This window comes from Planococcus citri, chromosome 5 (assembly GCF_950023065.1).
Source record: "Planococcus citri chromosome 5, ihPlaCitr1.1, whole genome shotgun sequence".
NCBI lineage: Eukaryota > Metazoa > Arthropoda > Insecta > Hemiptera > Pseudococcidae > Planococcus > Planococcus citri.
Genome location: NC_088681.1, coordinates 34,593,707 through 34,614,798, shown reverse-complemented (window position 1 = coordinate 34,614,798; position 21,092 = coordinate 34,593,707). Strand labels below are relative to the sequence as shown.

Sequence of the window (21,092 nt, the reverse complement as noted above, 5' to 3'; positions counted from 1 at the left end):
GTCTTAAAATTTGATCAACTTACGATCCTCGTGTAAACTTTGTCCATCTTTGAACCAAGCAATTTTTGGTTTTGGATATCCGATGACTTGACAAGTCAATCGAACAGGATAGGTCATTTCTACACGTCGATTTCGTAATCTCATCGTAAACTGCGGGGTCAAGTCGATTTTTCCATCACAGCCTTCTCTTATTCTGAAACAAGACGTACAAACAAATATTCGTGTGTTTGCCTTGATTCAAAACATCGCTCTAAAAATCCACTACGATGTACGAAGAATAGTATAACTTACACTACGTAAAGATAAATCATCTAGTTACCTATTTAGACGATTGTGTGTTGCTACAATTTTCGGATCATCCACAACCATTAAACGTACAAATGTACAAATTCTTCCATATTTATTGAAAGCCTCGCAAACGTAACGACCAGAATCATTTTCTTGCACATTGTCAAGTTTTAAAAGACATCGTCCATTTTCATACGTCATCTTGCGAGTATCGGTTTCTTCCAGTTGAACGCCATCTCGATGCCATTCGATTTGTGTACCAGTTTCATTTTTTACCTGGAATCGTTAGAATTATCGAGGGTGGATTTTGATTAATTGATACGTATTACGAGATGTATTGCATACCTTGCATTCCAGTTCAATCGAAGAGTCGTCAAGAACTTTGAGTTGACCTGGTAGAACTTTTTCGAATTCGGGAAAGGTGACAAAATCTTCGACTAAAATTGGACTCGAGGTGACTGCTGGCTCACCCCAGCCATATTGATTTCTAGCTGTTACTCTGAAATTGTATTTTTTGCCCGTTTCCAAGTTAAATGCTTCGAAGGTGTTGGAAGGAGTCATACCAAGCTACATGAAATGGAAATATTTGTAGTTGCGATCGGGAAGAAAATTATTTTATATATTTTGTTTACTAACTTCGGTCCATTTTGCTCCTCCGTCTTCTCCAGTGAGCCAGCATTCGACTCGATACGCAAGTATTGGAGCACCTCCACAGTGTTTTGGTTTTGGCCATGTTAATGTTAGCCAATTTTTGCCACAGTCTAACACATAAGGTTCGCTTGGAATGGAACCTGGTACTTCTGCAAATAATCCAAGACATCGGTTAGAATGCTTTTTCAAAAATGAAGAAAAAATTTTAATTAGTTTGGAATTAATTTTAATTTTGATAAACTGCGAATGTGAAAGATTGGTATGTGTTTGAGTGGGTTAGGTGTTATTTATGTCTGATGATTCACCTAGTTTCTAACATGAAATAACATTGAATTATTTCGTAGAATTCTTCTTTTAAAAACATTTTTTTGAAAACCGAAATTGTGAAAAAAATCGTAAACAAAACTGTAGAAAAATCAGATCAAAAAAGTACCTTGATGATCGATCAGATAATGAAGGAAATCGGATGAAATGCCATCCTGCGTTTGCCATACTTTACGCACAGACTGCAAATAGTTTTCGTCATTCATAATATTTAAAACGGAACGTAAAAAGAGAAAAAAAATTGAAAAATACGCGACACAATTTGCACTATTTACATGATTCCTATACGAAGAATATCAAATAATCTGGGACATTTTTGTAACTCGCGCCAACGTCGGAAGCGTACCACTACTACATTGACAATCGTCTCCAATTTTTGTAATATTTCAGTACGTTGCCGTTCTGAAAATAACTTCTCAACTATTATGTTGTTCTTACAAGTTGCAAACATTCTATTTAAACGTGTACAATTTTATATTAAGCAGCGAATAACCTGTAATAGACGGGATTCCATTTTTGACTCAGCCGCCCTTGCTGTGATTTGGCAGCTGTGGCCGTAGGCGTTGCGGACCATTTGTTTTGATCGATTCGAAATCCGAAATTTTTGACGGTGTTAATTAGATCCAAATGAAAGAGGTGGTCGACTTGGGCGGTAGATTGATGAATTCTGTGGTGACTTTATGTAAGGTTGAAAGGTGTGTGATGGTGATGGAGTTGTGAAGCATGCAGGAATTTGCATAGTTTAAAAATGTTTAAAAAATGTCTGTTTTATAATTCGTTGTTTTTGTTTTTGTTTTCATGAATTAATCGAATGATTTCTAAAAATGTTTGGAATTTCCCCAAGAATAAATACATTTTCTAAAAGTATTTTTCTTCATTTTACTATTATTTTTTTTTCAACACAGGTGTTTCAGAATCATCAAGCTTACTTTCAGCCCTGAAACTAAGTAGGTATATTATGCTTTCTAAACTCATAAAAAATAGTATCGCATGTATTTTTTTCCTTCTTTGCCAAAGAATATTCCCTGAAGGAATCGAATTTAAAAAAACAAGAATTCGTTTAGTTTTTCTGATTCAATGTATGCCCAACTTTTTGCCTAAAATTTCAAAAAATGGGGCCAGTACATATGATTGAAAAAAAATGTTTGTCTAATGAGAAAATTCAGTTTAAAAAAATGTTTGAACCCATTTATATTATATAAATGGCTAAAAATATCTGACAAACTTAATTCAGTGAAGAATTGTTGAAAATTCATATAGATAGCAGAAAATTAACAGAGAAATTTGACCCTGATGAAACTACAAACAATGAATTCCTATTCAGTTGTTTTCTCTGAATCTGCCTTCCGTCCCAAAAAATTCGTTGAATCATCAAAAGTACATAAGTACAGAAAATTAATAATTTTGAATTTTGCGATAAATGATTTTTTTAAAGATTTTTTGTAAAGATAAGTATAGGTTGATTTATTTTGAATGATTTGTTTTATTTTTAGCTAGATCCAATTTTCCTGCTAATTTATTTAATTTTCCACCATTTTATTTACTAAATTAAAATTATTGACTCCTACTGCAAAGGCATCTAATTGATGATATTAAATTCCACCATTTTATTTATAAAGTAAAATTATTGACTCCTACTGCAGAGGCATCTAATTGATGAAATTAAAGCGATTCAAATTCTAAATGAGGTACATACGGGATGCCAGCTTTGGTAAAAATGGATATCTATAGTCTACTCTATATCAACTAAACTGAAAATTTCATGAATATGCGCAGGCGAAAAATTCACACAAAAATTAGTCACGTGAAGGTCTAAAAAGCACAAACTAGAACGTAGCCGGCGACATAGCGAATAAAATAATTTATTTGGTAACTATATAAATTTGACAAAGAAAAAAATATTAAATGCTCGTACAGTAATAAATCAACTCTTATTGCCTAATAAAACGATATTTGGGTATAAATTGATGGAAAAAATTTAATCCTGAGATAAGTATACAAATCTTAAGCTTAGAGGTAATTATCATAAAAAAAATAAGCACGAGAATGTATCAGTCTAATTTTTAACGAACGCATGTGTTCTTGTAACCGATTTGATCCGAATTTTAACAACTTACTGTGCCCATATTGCGATGACCTATCGGATTCAAAAGTGGTGGAAAATTCACGCCTGTATGTAGGGATTGGCGTTAATGATCTGGAACGTTGGTTAACCTAAAAAAAAATGCCGAATAAGATACCGTACATTTTTATAAGTTTAAAAGGAGCTTCTCAAATTCAAATTTCTTACTCGTAATGTGAAAAATGCTCGATCTGTTCCATATTCATTTTTAGCGATGATAAAATAAGTGCCAGAATCTGATAGTTGAGCTCGTTTTAAAATTAAGCGTGTGTAATCGTTGACAGTCTCCTTCATTGTTCTATGCGTTTCTGTGATATCGGTGAGCCCTTTCATCCAAATTACTGCAAATGAGAAATAGTTGAAATAAGGGTAAATAACCATGATATTTAATTCTAAATGCATTGATCGTTATGTTTACCTTTGGGTCGCGGATCTCCAGATAAACGAAATGAAACTGATACATCAGAGCCTGTATTGACAGATAGAATAGTTTCGGGTCTAGATATAAACATAGGTGGTTTTCCACCCCTTATACCGCTCGTCCTAATGACAAATACGTTTGTGATAACATTGACCGCTCCATATTTATTGTAGGCTTTGCAGCTGTATTTTCCTGCTTCGTTATAAGATACGTCAGTTATGAGAAGAGTGTGAAGACCAAAATCTTCGATGTATCTGTATCTATTCAAATTCTTTGGTAAGGATTGATCTTCCCTTAGCCATTCTACGTCTGGTTTGGGTGTCCCTGTGGAAAAATGTAATTCAATTCGTATGTGAATTGGAAATGGAGGTAACTGGTAGTGTTTGGTAGTATTAAATGAATACCTTCAACTTCGGCATGTAAAGCTAAAGTGGCTCCAACAGGAACCATATTATCTGCACACAGACGTTTGAATGTTGGTAATATGTCCCATCCTGTGAACCTTGATTCACTGATTACATGACTTTTATCTGAAATTAGGTGATGATTAATTTTGTTGAGGACGAAATAAAGACAAAATTTTAAAAAACCATAATGACGTACCTAAATGTACTATGGGTCTGTCCATGGGAATGATATCAAGAAAATAGATATGACTATGCGTCCCTCTCTCATGCAGACGTCGGCTAAGTATACTTTCAATTTCTCTAGAAGAACTATGGAGAAAAAATAATTGTACATTTATCAGTTTTAAGGTTTTGAATTGAAAAGATTTTTAATATATTAGTGATAACACTGATAACTGACCAAAAGTTATTGGGTATTCCAGTTCGACGATTCCAATCTGAATATGAATGTTTTACAAAATCTTGTCTATGAGATGTATCAGATTTCTGCAACAAATAATTTGAAGTGTTATTAGAGTACCTATTGAGAAGTTTCATCTTGAATATGTCAAATTGTGTTGAGACTCACTCTAAAAGGTTGATATTGAGATAAGTCGTATCCAAAACTCGATTGATCCTTATTTTTCAAATTTTGAGAATATTTCAGAGAAGATTCATATTCATAGTGATTGTCATATAGTTTTTCATATTCTCTTGACTGATGAAAAGAATCATATCTAGAGTTATGTTGTCGAAGAGAGGCAGGGTCCGGTAGTATGTTTTCTTTGAATAAATGGAATGTATGTGAATTACTGCCTGGAAGTCTATCATAATGTAAGAAATTATGATCGATTTCATTTTGCTTATGGTCAAATTTCAAAGGTGTGTAAAAGCGTTCTTTTTCAATAGTACACATTTTTGGGTATTTATCCAGGATTAGATTTTGTTTCTTGTTGGTTAATTTTGTATCATATTTCATTGTTTCATCACCCCATTGGTCTCTTGATGCAGAATAGTGTTTGAATGGTATTTCTGGTACTCCAATTGAATCAAAGAGATGATCTTTACCATTCTCCAATTGACTATTAGTAAAAGTGACAAAATGATTTGATTTTAGATTATCCCTGAGATCTGGAGAGTATGGTCTGCTTGATAATCTAGATTTGTATGGTTCCACAGAAGTAGAGCTATTGATATGAGACATTTCTGGAATCCTTTGTTCTCTAACTCTGATATTTTCTGTGATTTCATTAATTGATAATTTTTTAGTATTTGTACTAGATGGGGTTTTCAAGCATGTCGGTTCTTTCAATAATTCATCTACAATTGTTTCTTTGCTGTGCTGCTTTGATTGAACTAGAACCTTTGATTTTGAAATTACATGGGGTTTGGTTGTTGCATTATCCAATAATTTTACTTCATCATCTGTTGAAGATTTTCTTCTTTTGAGATTTTCTGGCACTACCCCTTCATTTCCTTGTTTAGTTTCTAAAAGGGGAGGTTTATTCCGTTTTTCATTTGATGTATCACTTTTTTCTTGTTCTTTGGACTCATTTTTGTCCATTGTTTTCTCAATTTCTAGTTTTTGGTAGTCATGGTTCAAATGCTGGTCATCATTTGGTGAGGAATCTTGTGCTTTAGGTTTAGAAATTGATTTTCTCTTAGTTAATTTTTTTCCAAGTTTTTCAGGAGATTTTTCTTTCAAGGATTTTTCACTGGATGAATCTTTTGATTCATTGGCTGTAGTTTTGAGTTTTATATCTTTGGTATTGGACTTCTTGTTATTTTCATTTTCCTTCTCAGACTGAATTTTATTTTCAATTGTAGCATCTAGTTTCTTCAAGTCTTCATTTTCCTGTGTGATTTCTGGGTTCTCTCTATCAATTTCAATTGGTTTAGCTTCTTCAACAGGTTGAGTTTGCTTGTTTTCAGGTGATGGTGATTTCTTCTTCTTTGGGCTCACTGATTTGTTATCCTTTTTTTGTGACAGCTTCTTTAATTGTTTATCTTCTTTGGGTTCCTTTTCAGTCTCTTTTACTGCTTCATTTCTTTGTGATAAATTGGTATTATTGCTTTTACTCAGTTCTTCTTCCTTCTCTTTCATTTCTGGTACATTCCCAGTTACACTTTCCAATTGTTTTTCTTTGGTGCTATCTGATTTTTCTGATTTACTTTCTTGATCTTGTTTTGTAGTTATTAATTCATCATTAGATTCATTTTCCAAAGTTCCCTTTTTTGAAATTAGTTCTGATTGTAAGTTTTTGTCATTTATTTCTTTGGTCTCTTTCTCAACCAATTCTCTTTCTTCTAAATCTTTTGATTTTTGGGGGTTCTCTCTCATTTCATCAGCCATTTCTACTGATAATTTTGTCAGTGATTCTAGAGTACTTATTTCTTCAAATTTTTCTATGTTTTCATTTTTTATTATGATATCCTCAGAGTTTTGTTGAGTTGATTCGTTCATCTTTTCAGTTGCTGAACTTTTCTCTTCAGATTCAATTTTTTGAGCTGGTTTTTCTGTTTCATTCAACAATTTTTCTTCTGTACTTTGTTGGGTTTCTGTTGTTATCTTGGATTCTTTTTTCCCCTCTGAAAAATCTTTTGATTTCTTTTTCTTTACAGATGCAGATTTTTTTGGAATGTTTTCCTCTTTATTTGGGGTAGTTGAACCATCTTTCAATATTTTTTTCTTTACAGATGAAGTTCTCTGTGGAGGATTTTCATCATTGTTCATTTCATCTATGGATGCAGACTTTTCTATCCCTTTAGATTCATTCGTTTCCATATTTTCAGTTTCTGTTTTATTTTCTGTTTTTAAATCTTTGGATGGTTCTTTCTTTAGTGTCACTGATTTTTTTGTGAGATTTTCTTCTGTTTTGTTCTTGTCTTTAGTCTGTTCCTTTAGCTTTTCTGATGATACATCCTCAGATTTTTTCTCTGGACTTTTTGATTTATCTTTTACAATTTTAGTTTCACTTTCTTCTGTTAAGTCTTTGGATAGTTTCTTTTGTGCTGTTTTTGTGAGGTTTTCTATGAGTTTGCTTTCATCTTTTGCAGGTTCAGCAGATTTTTCTGATGATATAACTTCGGATGTTATTTCTAGGTTTGCTGATTTCTCTTTTTGATGTAGTACTGCTTGGTTTTCATGTTCTTTGTCTTTTAAGAGCTTCTCTTCAGAGTTTTTCAAGTCATCATCTGCAGCTTCAGCAGTGGAGTCTTTGGCTTTCTTTTTTGATATTATTGGTTCTTTTGTCTTTTCTTCGGACTTTTCCTCATCTTGCGAAGGTTTCTTCTCTGGACTGTTTGATTTTTGTTTCTTCAAACCTATTACCTCTTTTTCAACTTCAACAGTGGGGTCTTTCTTTTCCTCTGATATGACTGACTTTTCTGTTGCTTTTTCTACTTCTGCTCTGTCTTGAATGGTCTTTTCTGGACTCTGTGATTTTTGTTTTTTTACTTCAGACATTCCTTCATCTTGTAAGGGCTTCTTCTCTGGACTCTTTGATTTCTGTTTTTTTAGATTTTCTACCTCTTTTCCAACTTCAGTTATAAGGTCTTTGGATTTGTTTTCCTCTGTTGGGATTGATTGTTCCATTGGGTTTTCTATCACTTCTTGGTCTTGAGGGACCTTCTTTTCTGGACTTTTACATTTTTGTTTTTTTAGTTCAGGCTTTTCTGGACTCTTTGATTTTTGTTTCTTCAAACCTTTTGCCTCATTTCCAACTTCAGTAGTAAGGTCTTTGGATTTGTTTTCCTCTGCTGGGATTGATTGTTCCATTGGGTTTTCTATCATTTCTTTGTCTTGAGGGACCTTCTTTTCTGGACTTTTAGATTTTTGTTTTTTTAGTTCAGGCTTTTCTTCATCTTGCAGGGGTTTCTTTTCTGGACTCTTTGATTTTTGTTTCTTTAAACCTTTTGCCTCATTTCCAACTTGAATAGTAAGGTCTTTAGATTGGTTTTCTTCTGATATTATTAAGTTTTCTGTAGCTTTTTCTGACTTTTCTCTGTCTTGAATAGACTTTTCTGGACTCTTTGATTTTTGTTTTTTTTCTTCAAACTTTTCTTCATCTTGCAAGGGCTTCTTCTCTGGACTCTTTGATTTTTGTTTTTTTACTTCAGACTTTTCTTCATCTGGCAAGGGCTTCTTCTCTGGACTCTTTGACTTCTGATTTTTTAGATTTTTTACCTCTTTTCCAACTTTAGCTGTGAGGTCTTTGGATTGCTTTTCCTCTGCTGAGAGTAATTGTTCCATTGGGTTTTCTAACATTTCTTTGTTTTGAGGGGGCTTCTTTTCTGGACTTTTAGATTTTTGTTTTTTTAGTTCAGGCTTTTCTTCATCTTGCAAGGGTTTCTTCTCTGGACTCTTTGATTTTTGTTTCTTCAAACCTTTTGCCTCATTTCCAACTTCAATAGTGAGGTCTTTCGATTGCTTTTCTTCTGATGTTATTGAGTTTTCTGTTGATTTTTCTGCTTTTTCTCTGTCCTGAATAGACTTTTCTGGACTCTTTGATTTTTGTTTCTTTAGTTCAAACTTTTCTTCATCTTGCAAGGGTTTCTTCTCTGGACTCTTTGATTTTTGTTTCTTCAAACCTTTTGCCTCTTGCTTTTCTTCTGATGGTATTGAGTTTTCTGTTGATTTTTCTGCTTTTTCTCTGTCCTGAATAGACTTTTCTGGACTCTTTGATTTTTGTTTTTTTAGTTCAGGCTTTTCTTCATCTTGCAAGGGTTTCTTCTCTGGACTCTTTGATTTTTGTTTCTTCAAACCTTTTGCCTCATTTCTAACTTCAATAGTGAGGTCTTTAGATTGCTTTTCTTCAGATGTTGTCGAGTTTTCTGTTGATTTTTCTGTTTTTTCTCTGTCTTGAATAGACTTTTCTGGACTCTTTGATTTTTGTTTTTTTACTTCAAACTTTTCTTCATCTTGCAAGGGCTTCTTCTCTGGACTCTTTGATTTCTGTTTTTTTAGATTTTTTACCTCTGTTCCAACTTCAGTAGTAAGATCTTTGGATTTGTTTTCTTCTGCTGGGATTAATTGTTCCATTTGGTTTTCTATCGTTTCTTTGTCTTGAGGGACCTTTTTTTCTGGACTCTTGGATTTTTGTTTTTTTACTTCAGACTTTTCTTTATCTTGCAAAAGTTTCTTTTCGGGACTCTTTGATTTTTGTTTATTTAAATTTTTTACCTCATTTCCAACTTCAGCAGTTGATGTGATTGATTCTTGTGTTGGTTTTTCTGTTTTTTCTTCATTATAAGGGTGCTCCTTTTCTGGACTTTTTGATTTTTGTTTTTTCAAACTTTTGATATCATCTTGTTCTTCAACAGTTGGGTTGTTTGATGAGTTTTTCTTTGGTATTGTTGGCTGATCTGCATTTTTCACAGCCTTGTCCCGATCTTGTAAAAGTTTCTCTTCTAGACTTTCCGAGTTTTTTCTCTCAACATCAATTTTTTCTCCAGCTTCAGCAGTAAGAGCTTGAGATGTTGTAGTTGTTGGTGTTATTGGTTGTTCTGGCTGTTCTTCAGAATTTTCTTCATCTGGCAAGTGTTTCTTCTCTAGATTCTTTGATTGTTGTTTTCCTAGACTTCCAATTTCATTTCCAGTCTCAACAGTGATGTCTTCAAATTGTCTTTTCTCTGATATGACTGATTGTTCTTTTAGTTTTTCTGTTTTTTCTTCATTTTGAGGAGAGTTCTTTTCCGGACTCTTTGATTTTTGTTTTTTTGGGCTTTTAGTAACATCTTCAGCTTTAGGAATGGGCCCTTTTGATGTTTTTTCTTGTGGTGTTGTTGGTTGATCTGCTTGTTCTTCAGTCTTATCTTCATCTTGTGAGGACTTCTTCTCTAGACTCTTTGATTTTTGTTTCTTAAGAATTTCTTCTCTAGCTTCAGCTATAAGCTCTTCAGATGTTTTTTCACTCAGTGTTTTTGGTTGTTCTGCATTTTTTTCAGCTGTATGTTCATCTTGTGAAAGTATTTTTTCTAGACTCTTTGATTTTTGCTTTTCAAGACTTTCCTCTTCATTTCCTGCTTCAGTGGTAATATCTTCGGATTTCTTTTCCTTCCTTATTACTGATTTTTCTGTCTGTTCTTTAACCTTTTGTTCATCTTGAGAGGGTTTCATTCCTGGGATCTTTGATTTTTCTGTTTTTAAATGTTCCTTTTCTGATTCACTTGAGGATTTGAGTATTTCAGACTTTTTTTCTTCATCTTCTGTCGATTTAAGAGTCATTTGTGGAATACTTTCTGGTTGTTCATTTAATTTGGAGCTTTGTTCTATTGATTCATCTATCTTTTTGGTGCTGTTAACTTTAGTAACTGCCTTTCCTTTAGAAATACTTTCTTGAGCTTCTGAGTCCAAACTTTCAAACTTTTCTGTTACAGTTTCTGTCCAGTTTTCATCTGTTGACTGTTCTGGAGTTTTTCCTTTTCCATCATCCAACTTTTCTTCAAGTTCACATTTTATTGTTTCTTTCAATAATTCATCCTCTGATTCCTTCAACTTGTTTTCTTCTTGGTTACTTGACTTTTCAATTGGTGCTTTATCAGTTTTGTTGCCATCAATTGATCCATCTAGTTTTTCAGCTTGAGACAATTTTCTCTTTGGGCTGTCTGGATGTCTTGTTTCTGATTTTTTTTCACTAGTTGATTCAACTTGTTTCTCTTCTAGTTTTATTTTTTCTTGAAATACCTCTTCTGTCCCTTTCTGTGAAATTTCAAGCGATTGTTCTTGACCTCTAGGCAATGTTTCTTTTACGTGTGTTTGTTCTTGTACATTTTCAAACTGTTCTTGTTTTGAATGATTCACATCTTCAGTTGTGCACATAGTCAGTGCCGATTCAACTCCTTTTTGTGTTTGCTGAGGAAGTACTACATTTTGTTCATCCATCAATATTTCTTTAGTTATATCAGATTTCATTGAATCATTTTTTTCTAATTCAGCTTCTATTGAAATCTTACTTTCTGGGTTAGTCTTCAATTTTTCTGTTTCATTTGTGGTATTGAGCTCCTGCATTTTATCTAAAAAATCCAACTCTGTAGATTTAATTTCTATATGTTTTCCTTCATCAATATATTCACATTTTGAAGATTTATCTTCTTTTCTTTTGTTTTCAATGGTATCTTGTTCTGTAGATTTTTCTTTTTTAGATTCTTCTTCTGTAATAACTTCATTTAAAATTTGAGCTTTTTTTTCCAACTGTTTGTTTGGTGATGTATCATCTTCTAGTTCTAATTCTTGAACTTGAGAAATTGATTTTTTTTCCAATTTTTGCTCAGTGGAAAGTCCTTGTTCCAATTCTTTTCCACTATTTAGTGTAGTCAGTTTTTTGTCCTGTGTTTCAGTAAGCTCACTTTCTTGTAATACTTCTAGTTTTTCAATCATTTTTTCATGATCTGCATTTTGAATTCCTAAAACATTTACTTCCTCATGGCCAGCATTTAACTTTTGAACATTTGTTTGCATTTCATCATGTTTTGGTTTTTCAGTAGGTTCTATGTTTCCAGCACTAGTTTTAGAGTTTTCTGAAGTTTTTGCTTCTTGTTCTTGAATAATTGATTTGTGAGAAGAAGAATGTATGTCATCATTATGAATTTCTGTTGCAACTTTCTCAGTTTGGATTTGATGCTCCTCTATAATATCTTCAATGACTTTTTGTTCTTTATTGTGATCTATTTCACCATCTTCCACCATAATTTCCATTACTGAATTGGATTCTACTGATATAATTGGTTTTTCATCTACCTCTGCAGTAGTAATTTCTTCATTCATCAGCTGATTTGCTGCTAGTGTCATTAGTTTGGCTTGTGTGGATTCAGGTTGATTTAATTCTGCTTGTTGTAAGCAGGAAGATGCCTGTTTTAAATCTAGTGACTGATTATTAAGCTTATCAAGTGTTTGGTCATCAATAAAAGTGTCTTGTGGTGAGCAAAGTGTCATTACATTTTCAGAATTTATTTCTGAAGTCACTGTTCTTTCATGTTCAGAAACTGAAATTTGAGTAGATTCTTCATTTTTGTTCAACTCGAACTTCATCTCATTACTATGAAGATTATCTAAAACCTGTTCTTGAGGAACACAGAATGTGATATTCTCTGATAAAAGTGATTTCTCTGCCAATTCTTGTTCTGTTGAATCTGTAACTTGTGCTGTCTCTTCTTTTAGAATTGAGTTATCTTGTTGGTCCATTTCCGAAGGTTTACTTTCAAGTATCAATTCATTAGAAAATGCATCTCTTGGAGAACTAAAAATCATCACATTCCCTGAAAGATAATTTATTACTTCAGTGTTATCTATTGATGAAGTTTTTTCATTCCCTTGTTCTTCATTAGCTGTTTCTAATGTCTCACTTTCATGAACTGACTCATCAATAAACATTTCTCTAGGGGAACCAAATACCATCACATTTCCTGAAAGTTGACTCATCACTTCAGTATTTTCTTCCTGAAAAATGTCCATGTTGTTTTGATCTTGTTCTACTGTTTCTAACTCCTCGCTTTCAAGTGCTGGTTCATGGGTAAATTTCTCACTGGAGGATCCAAATATCATCACATTTCCTGAGAGAGGACATGATACCTCTGCAGACTCTATTGACAGAATTTCTTCTTTAGCATGTTCCTGTTCTTCATCTGGCTTTTCAATTTCTTTGCTTTCTATTATAGGTTCTGTCAAAAAAGTTTCTTGGGGTGAGCTAAACACCACAACATTTCCTGAAAGTGGGTTTGTTGCTTCAGTATTTTCTTCCTGAGAAGGTTTGATGTTTTCTAGAGTTTGTTCCACTATTTCTAACTTTCCACTTTCAAGTGTTGGTTCATATGAAAATCTTTCACTAGAAGATCCAAATATCATCACATTTCCTGAGAGAGGGTATGAAACTTCTGTGGCCTCTGTTGAGGAATTTTCTTCATTTATATATTCTTGTTCATCATTAATCAATTCAGATTCCTCACTTCCAAGAACATTTTCATCAAAAAAATTTTCTTTAGAGGATCCAAATATCATTACATTTCCAGAGAGTGGACATAACATATCAGTAGTTTCTATTGAAGAAGTTCTTTCATTTGCATGCTCTTCATAGGGTTTCTCTAATTTTGTGGTTTCAATCTCCAGTTCATCTGCCAATTTCTCTCTAGGAGAACCAAATGTCATAACATTTCCTGAAAGTGGATGTAGCTTTTCAGTAGCTTGTATTGAGGAAGTTGTTTCATTTGTATGTTCCTCTTCACAGGTAGTTTCCAATTGTTCACTTATTATTACAGCTTCATCAGAAAATTTTTCTTGTGGGGAACCAAATATCATCACATTCCCTGAAAGAGGGCACATTCCTTCTGAATATTCATCTGGAAAAACTTGGTTTGTTTTTTGGTTATCATTTTCTCCTATCTTCTCTATATGTTGGCTTTCATCTATTGGCTCATTGAAAAAAATGTCTCTGGAGGATCCAAATATCATCACATTACCTGAGAGAGGACATGACATCTCAGTAGTCTCTGTTTTAGAAATTGTTTCACTTGAATCGGCATTTTCATTTTCAGAGTGCTCTACTATAGTTATTTTCTCATTATTTTCCACTGTGTGTAAAGTTTCTTCAGTTGTTCCAATTTGAATATTCTCTTCAGCCTGTATTGAAGGTTTTACTTGAGCAGTAGCATTAATTTCTTCATCTTTAGAATGAATAATTGGGGTGTCTCTCAAGTCACCAAGTTCAATAGCATTTTTCAGTTTTAAAGACTTTTTATTAAAAAATTCATCTGTATTATCACTTTCAAAGCTTTCCCACAATGCTTCATTATCATCTGAAAAGTCTTCTATAGCTGTAACATAACTTTCTTGTTCTGAAATACTAGGTAGATCAGAACTTTCTGATCTTAAAAGGCCATCATGTAGTGATGTTATTAATGATTCTTTTTGACATTGAATTATATTTTGCTCTAATTCTTCAGTAGTGTGGCACAATCCTAAATCTTTCTCAATTAATTGTGTGGTTACTAACTCTCCTAGTTCTGTGATCTCAAAACCTTGTTCAACTTCTGGAAATGTGGCAATTTCTGAGGATGTAATAGTTTCTGGGCTTGAGAGACATTCTCGCCCATGTTCAGTCAGTTCAGTTTGTTTTTGAAGTTCTTTCTGGATTACTGTTTGTACAAAATCTGTGTTTTGTTCTAAAAGTTCAATTATTTCTTGTCCCACATTTAGCGATTTTGGTACTACCTGCAATTCTGTTTCCTCTTCTTGCTGGTTACTTGGTAATTCACCTTCAATATGCAATGAAACGCCAACTTCAGTAATATTTTGCACTCCTAAATTCTCATCATTATTTTCTTCACTTGATTTAATAATGTTTGTAGCTTCTTCAGTTTTTTCTGAATTTATAATCAATTCATTATCCCCACTTCTCTCTAATTGTACTGAGATCATCTCAGTTTCTATTAGATCTAGATTTGGTAACTTTTGGAAATTGCAATCAATATCAGCAATGAATTCTTCATTTTTTGAGGAATGAACATCTACAGTATGATTTTGGACTCCTTCCAACAACTTCTCAACCTTTTCAATGGTTTCCTTCACCTCTTCATCATATTGGGATCCCATTTCTGTAAAGCATGTTGCTTGCTCTCTCTGTGGAACTTCTTTTATTTCAGATGAACATAGGATTGAAGTCATTGTTGAATTGGATTCCAAATGATCTGGAATTTCTTGAAGTAGGAGGTTCTCTTCAGCTTTTAAATCATTTGTGATCATTTGGGAAACAAGGTTTTCTAATTCTGAAGTTTCTTGAGATACTGTCATATTTATTGGAGAAATAGTTGTAATCGCCATTTTTTGTATGCTTTCACCATCTGTGCTAATTTTTTGTACTTCATCTACTAACTGCTCAGTCTTTTCAAGGATTTGTTTGAACTTTTCATCATATTGTTCCTCAATTTCTGTTAGTGTTGTTTCAAGCTCACCTTCTGGAAACTGTTTCATTTTAGCTAGGCCCATACTGATAGTCTCTGATGTATTTGGTTCATTATTATCTAAAATTTCTTGAGGCTGAATACTTTCCACATTTTCAATCATTTCAGAGACAGTGTTTTGTCGTTCTGAAATCTTTTGGGTTTCAGCCATGCTTAGTGGGAAAATTGTTGTCCTAGTAATTTCTTGAGTTCTTTCTTCTATTCCTTCACATGCCATTTTCTTTTCACATCGATCTGCCATTATCATAAGAGAGTCCTCATTTTCTAAAATTATTGCTGATTCGGAGCTGCCAAGGTTTTCAATGGTTCCTAACTCAGTGGAAGATATTTGTAAGTCTGTCTGTTCTATCTGTCTGGCTTGTTTTGCTATAGTTAATTCTTCAGAATCAATTTGTTCCAACATATCAATGGGAATCTCTGGGGGTTCCATTTCCACTTTATTGTCTATATTACTTGATTTAGATAAATTCTGACTCATTATATCTATAGGATGAGTAATTTGGTGTCTTGGAAAGGTTTCTGATACTTCAGTTCTGAGCAGAGTGTTATCACTTACTTTTGTTGGAACCTCTTCTACTTCTGTGCTCTGAATACTGTCAAATATTTCAGATATGTCAGCTAATGGAGCCATTTCAGATGAAATTGTGGTTTTTAAATCAGCAGAGTTGATCTGTTCTGATTTAGAATTCGCATTTTCATCACCCATTATTATGGATTCATCATTTATTTTTGATAATGAGTCAGCTTTCTGGTTAAGAGGAGTTTCTGAGAAATCTGCTATTTGTATGCTTTCCAGTGATGAAGAAGGTGTCTCTTTTTTAGATGCTGCAATTTCATACTCCTTTTCAGTGTCACTTTCTTTTATATTTCCCAATTGAGTTGGATTCATTTCCAATAGTTCTCCAATGAGAGCAGTTTCCTGTGATTGACTTATAGCTTCTTCCAGATTTAAAGGTAAAGATGTTTCAAGAGCTTCCTTATTCAAATGCATTTCATCTGATGTTATAAAATTTGTAGCTTCTCTTTCCATTGACACTTCTTCAAAGTTTGATTCTGTGGCTAATATTGCTGTGAGTTCAGTTTTTCTCAATTGTGCAGCATTGATAGATTCATCAACTACCATCATATTTTGAGCATCTATCGTTATCAAATTTTCTTCTTCTTCCAAGGTTATAACATGTGATGACTCTTCATTCAACTTTTCTTGTGAGACTGCCTTACTAGTTTCATAGTGCTCATCAATTTTCTCATCCATTGTTGAAACCACTATTTCATGTGTTATTACAGGTGATGACCGTTCTGCTTTGAGTATGACATTTTCTGAGTCTAGTTTTTCTGTTTGAAATTGCTGAGTTTCATTGATAAATTCTGAAGACTGAGCCTCACATGAAGTAGGTATATTAGTGCATGCTGGAATGTGGATAGCTTCATCTGAGATGTTCTCAATTTCTTCAGCTGCTGAGAGTTGCTCAAAATTTTCTTGTGAAGTAGTATATGTTTTTTCTGTGTAGCTTTCTGCTTGACTTCCACCATCTTTAACACTTTCTATATCACATTTCTCAATGGCTGTGACCAAATCTGAACTGGGTGTAGTTGACTGTGTTATATGTTTGATGGTTTCTTCATCATCACAAATTACAGTAGTAATGTTGCTAACTTCAGTTGAAGAAGAAATATCACTTTGCAAACTATCATCAGCAAAGTTGATTGGTGATTGTGGAATACTAATGTCCAATTCTACAGAATTATTAGATTTTTCACCAATATCATTTTCACTTGAATGAGAATGCTTATCCTGAGATTCCACTTCATCAACAAGTTTCTTAAAATTCTCAAAAGAATGACTTAGCTCAGATAATTGAGGCACAATGATGTCAGCTTTAGCATTAGCTTTGGATAAGTTCTCAAGCATATTGGCTTGTTCTAGTATTTTTTCCAAAGGTTGATTCAAGTTTTTGACATTGGTTTCACTGTCAAATGATCCGTGTTCACTAATAAAGTGAATAATGTTAGAAATACTTTCTAGACTGGTGTTGATTCCAGTGATGGCAGTTTGAGGATTTTGAAATTTCATCATTTTAGCAAATTGTTCCTCACATTTGAGAATTTCTTTTTTCATACTTTCATAACAAACAGAGATTAGATTAGGTTTTAGAGAAGTTTCTTCAAATTCACTTTCATTTAATGATACATCATCTTCACTTTGAATTAGAGACATGTTGAATAGGATATCATTTTGTAATTTGACTAATTCATTGAGGGCATCATGTATGATTTCTTTTATGGGCGCCATCACTGCATTTTCTTCAGAATTCACTACAGCTAGAAGACAATTGAAAGAATGAATTGAGGATTCAAAAGGTATTTCTTTTTGATCATCATCACTAACAGATTGATCCATTAGACATTTATTTAAATGGACTAACTGATTATTCAATGTAGAAAATGCATCAATTGTGCGTGAATAAAATTCTGGTATTCGTGCTGATGAATTTTCTACAACATAGAGAAGATCACTGATTTTTGATTCCAGTCTTTCACAGGTGTTCAAAAAAGAATGTAACATAGGAGTTTGAAGGCTATCAGTTGTGCTGGTAGTTTGTGTATCTTTAACACTTTCTTGTAATGTTCTAATGATGTTGAGTGATTGTAGTAGAGCAATGAAGCACTTAACATTATCTTCTTCTTTATAAGTAGTTAGAACATGCAATATATTATCAAAATCTTCATTACTTGATAGAAGTCTTTCTATTATGTTCTTAGCTTTGGTTTCAGTGATTCTCTCAAAGTTATCTTGTATACGACGGATAAATGGTTTAATTTCATGGAAATCATTCATGTTATGGATTTCATTGCATTGGTCACTAAGTTGTTGAAGTATCTCATAGCAGTTGTTGCCCTCAATTTTAATTATACTTTGATAATTCTTTATCAACTTGAGAACTGCTTGTGCATTCATGGTATCCATTGAAACTAAAATGTTCACAATTTGGTCAATAGTTTTCATTTGTTTGTCCCACTGACATAATAACTCCGCAGTGCCATCTTCTGACATGAGAGCTACACAGTGATTTCTCAAAATATTTATTGGATGGAGAAGAGTTTGTAGTGTCATTATGTTGTACTCAATGGAAGCAGGCTCATCTCCATATTCAAAAGATACCTGATCTTGAATAGTTAGAATTGTTCGTTGTAATTCTTTTACAGTATTTTTTAAATCACCAGTTAGAACTGGACTCACATCTATCAGCTGCTTTTGAAGTAAATTGAAAGGAGTTGACAAAGTCTTTAACATAGTAATGTTTACCTTTTCCAAATCTTCTTCATAAAATTGATTGTTGATAGTTTTCAAACTATTACATACCTCCATCAAAGGATTTGTCAAATTGGATAAAATTAAACTAGTGGAGTGATTGGAGCTTTGAAGACTAGTGAGAACATCAACTAAACTAGATACTGATTGTAGTACTATTTTTATTCCCAATTTAGGATCTGCTACAACTGGAGATTCTTGCAATACCAAGTCTTCTGCTTGCATAATTTTGTTAGCTAATTCACAAAAAGGTGAATTCAATTTATTTAAAATTAGTAGAAACTGATCCATATCTATTTCAGATGGTTCTTTTAGAATAATTAAATCATGAAACAATGATATTTCATCTTGAAGCTTTTTTAAAGGTGATGTGACAAGATCTAACACTTGTCCAGAATATGATTGATGAAATAGTAAACCAATTTCTTTTCTTAATAATTGTAATGGAATGCTAACATCATTTATAACCTCATAAATTTGAGTATTATCAAATTCTTCTTTGCTGGAAATGTTTCTTATTTGTGCAAGAAAATCTTGCAGAGGTATTTTCAAATTGCATAAGGTCATTAATATCCTTTTCTTTTGATATGATTTTTCCACTTCTGAACATTTTTCTATCGTAGTAATGCTGTTCACAATTATCTCAACAGAATCATCCAATGATCTCAAGCAAGTATTGGAAAATGCTAGTCTCTTGAAAGCAGACTCACTGTTGGTGTAATAAGCTCCCAAAGCCTCAGTCAAGTAATTCAGTGAAGTCTGAGGTGTGTTTTGAGCTACTGACAAGACATTATCAATTTCTGTTTTAAATTGTGAATTATCATCAAGATAAAGTTGTAGTTCAGTAGATTGCAGTTTATGGAATGTTCTAATGTTTGTATCAAAGTATTGAATTACAGAGTTGTGGAATTTAACCAGCTCAGCTGTAGGTAGAATTCCATCTGAGTTTTTATGAAAACTAATTGCCAACTTTTGCACCCTTTCCATTTGCTTGATGGTTTCAATGGCAGATTTTGGTGATGAGCTTGAGAATTCAACAATGTTTTGTACATTTTGAAATGATGTTGTGTAGCGTTTCAATTCATTGATCATATGAGTTAAGTCATCATTGGATTCTTTTGTTTGAAGGTGTTGGCTATCATCTTTTTTGATCAAATTAATTTGCTGGCTTATATTTTCAATTGGATTTATGATTGCATTCAATAAAGTTTGGCTAGTTCTTTGTAATGTAAAGTTATCAATAGACTGTGAGAATTTCTTCATATCTGCAACCACATCATTTAGTTTGGCCAAAGAAGGTGTAAGAGCTGGAACCAATTCTTCAATTTTATAATCAGACTGTGATATTTGGTGGCTTTGGATCTGTTTGATGTCATTCTTAATTTTTGTTATTGGTTCAACAACACTTTGGATAAGTTGTTCACTTGAAATGTCTTTTTGATTAGTGCTGAGCATATAATGCTGAATTATGTTTATATCATTTTCAATTATGGTTACTGAGGAAGCTATGGATTCCAAAACTAGCTGATGTTCTTTGTTTAAAGAAGATGTCTGTTGATGTGATTCTTCTACTTCTTTAGAAACCTCTGGTGATATTTCAGAAGTTCTTTCTAGTAGAAGAGATAAATCCTGGACTTTTTTCTTTTTCTCCACAGAGCTCTGGACACTGTCACTTACTTTTCTTTTTTGCTTAAGCTTTTCAAATTCATGCAGAGAATCATCCTCAGAATCAAATGAAATTTTTTTATGAGCCATTGTAAGGTTGTCAGAAATGGAATGTGTGTTTTTTGTATCAAGTTCTGATACTGTAGATTCAATTTTTTTCTCAGGTTGAGGTTTAGGCTCTATCTCTGATGTGACAGTTTCTGTGACAGATGAATCATTTAGTGTATCATCTTCCAAGCTTTTTTTGATTAGAAGGCTATATTTGTTAGTGCATGATTTATTTTCAAGTTCTGAAGTTTCACTAATGTCATCTTCATCATCTACATCTATTTTTTCTAGTGTGATGATTGATTTACCAGATTTCTCAGCTGATTGACTGCTTTCAGATACTGGTGAAAATTCTTTTCTTCTATCTGGCAAATTTTCTGCTGGTATAGCAGAAGGAGCTTGGGCAGAGTCATCCATTAGTGAATTTTCAACATCTGCGTCAGTTTTTAGTTCTTCTTCTCCAGTGAATTCATTGATAGGCATATCTATCACAGTAGCTTCCATTAAAATATTTCCAGAAGTTACTGTTTCCTTGATAAATCGTAGGGATGGTAATTCAATGATGTTTTGATCTAGAAAAATGAATAACCTTATTGCAAAGGATATGGTAATGGAAAATATTTTATTTATAATAAATTGTAAATATTAATAAACGCTTACCAGAAATATGCTCTGTTAATTCTTCTGCATACATTTCCACAATTTGTAAAGCTTCCTCATCAGTCAGATCAGGTGTTTCATACAATGATATAGATACTTCTTTTCCATCAAATGAAAATGATGGTCCAACTGCTTCTTCATAAGTTCCACTTTTATCACTTCCAACATCATTCATTTGGGAAGTTCGCTCTTCTGTGATTATGGATAGCAAATCAAGCTCATTCAATCGCTGTATACCATTGATTTGCTTGGGTTCTGAAA

At 33.1% G+C, this 21,092-nt stretch overlaps 2 protein-coding genes across 5 annotated transcripts in view; one reads left to right on the top strand and one right to left on the bottom strand.

Annotated features, from left to right (window-relative positions):
• The window catches only part of sls (sallimus), a 259,979-nt gene that overhangs the window by 3,047 nt on the left and 235,840 nt on the right, over window positions 1-21,092 (top strand). The gene's annotated exons all lie outside the window — the stretch shown is intronic.
• LOC135848824 (titin-like) overlaps window positions 1-21,092 on the bottom strand; it is a 69,896-nt gene that overhangs the window by 39,054 nt on the left and 9,750 nt on the right. For all 4 annotated transcript variants that reach the window (XM_065368878.1, XM_065368881.1, XM_065368879.1 and 1 more), the window contains exons 12-23: window positions 20,832-21,086; window positions 4,782-20,743; window positions 4,614-4,699; window positions 4,410-4,522; window positions 4,211-4,336; window positions 3,804-4,130; window positions 3,554-3,726; window positions 3,381-3,477; window positions 925-1,088; window positions 634-855; window positions 320-564; window positions 24-193 (exon numbers count right to left, since the gene is read on the bottom strand). In XM_065368878.1, the coding sequence (XP_065224950.1) occupies window positions 24-193; window positions 320-564; window positions 634-855; window positions 925-1,088; window positions 3,381-3,477; window positions 3,554-3,726; window positions 3,804-4,130; window positions 4,211-4,336; window positions 4,410-4,522; window positions 4,614-4,699; window positions 4,782-20,743; window positions 20,832-21,086 (17,940 nt within the window). The remainder of the gene's footprint in view (window positions 1-23; window positions 194-319; window positions 565-633; window positions 856-924; window positions 1,089-3,380; window positions 3,478-3,553; window positions 3,727-3,803; window positions 4,131-4,210; window positions 4,337-4,409; window positions 4,523-4,613; window positions 4,700-4,781; window positions 20,744-20,831; window positions 21,087-21,092) is intronic.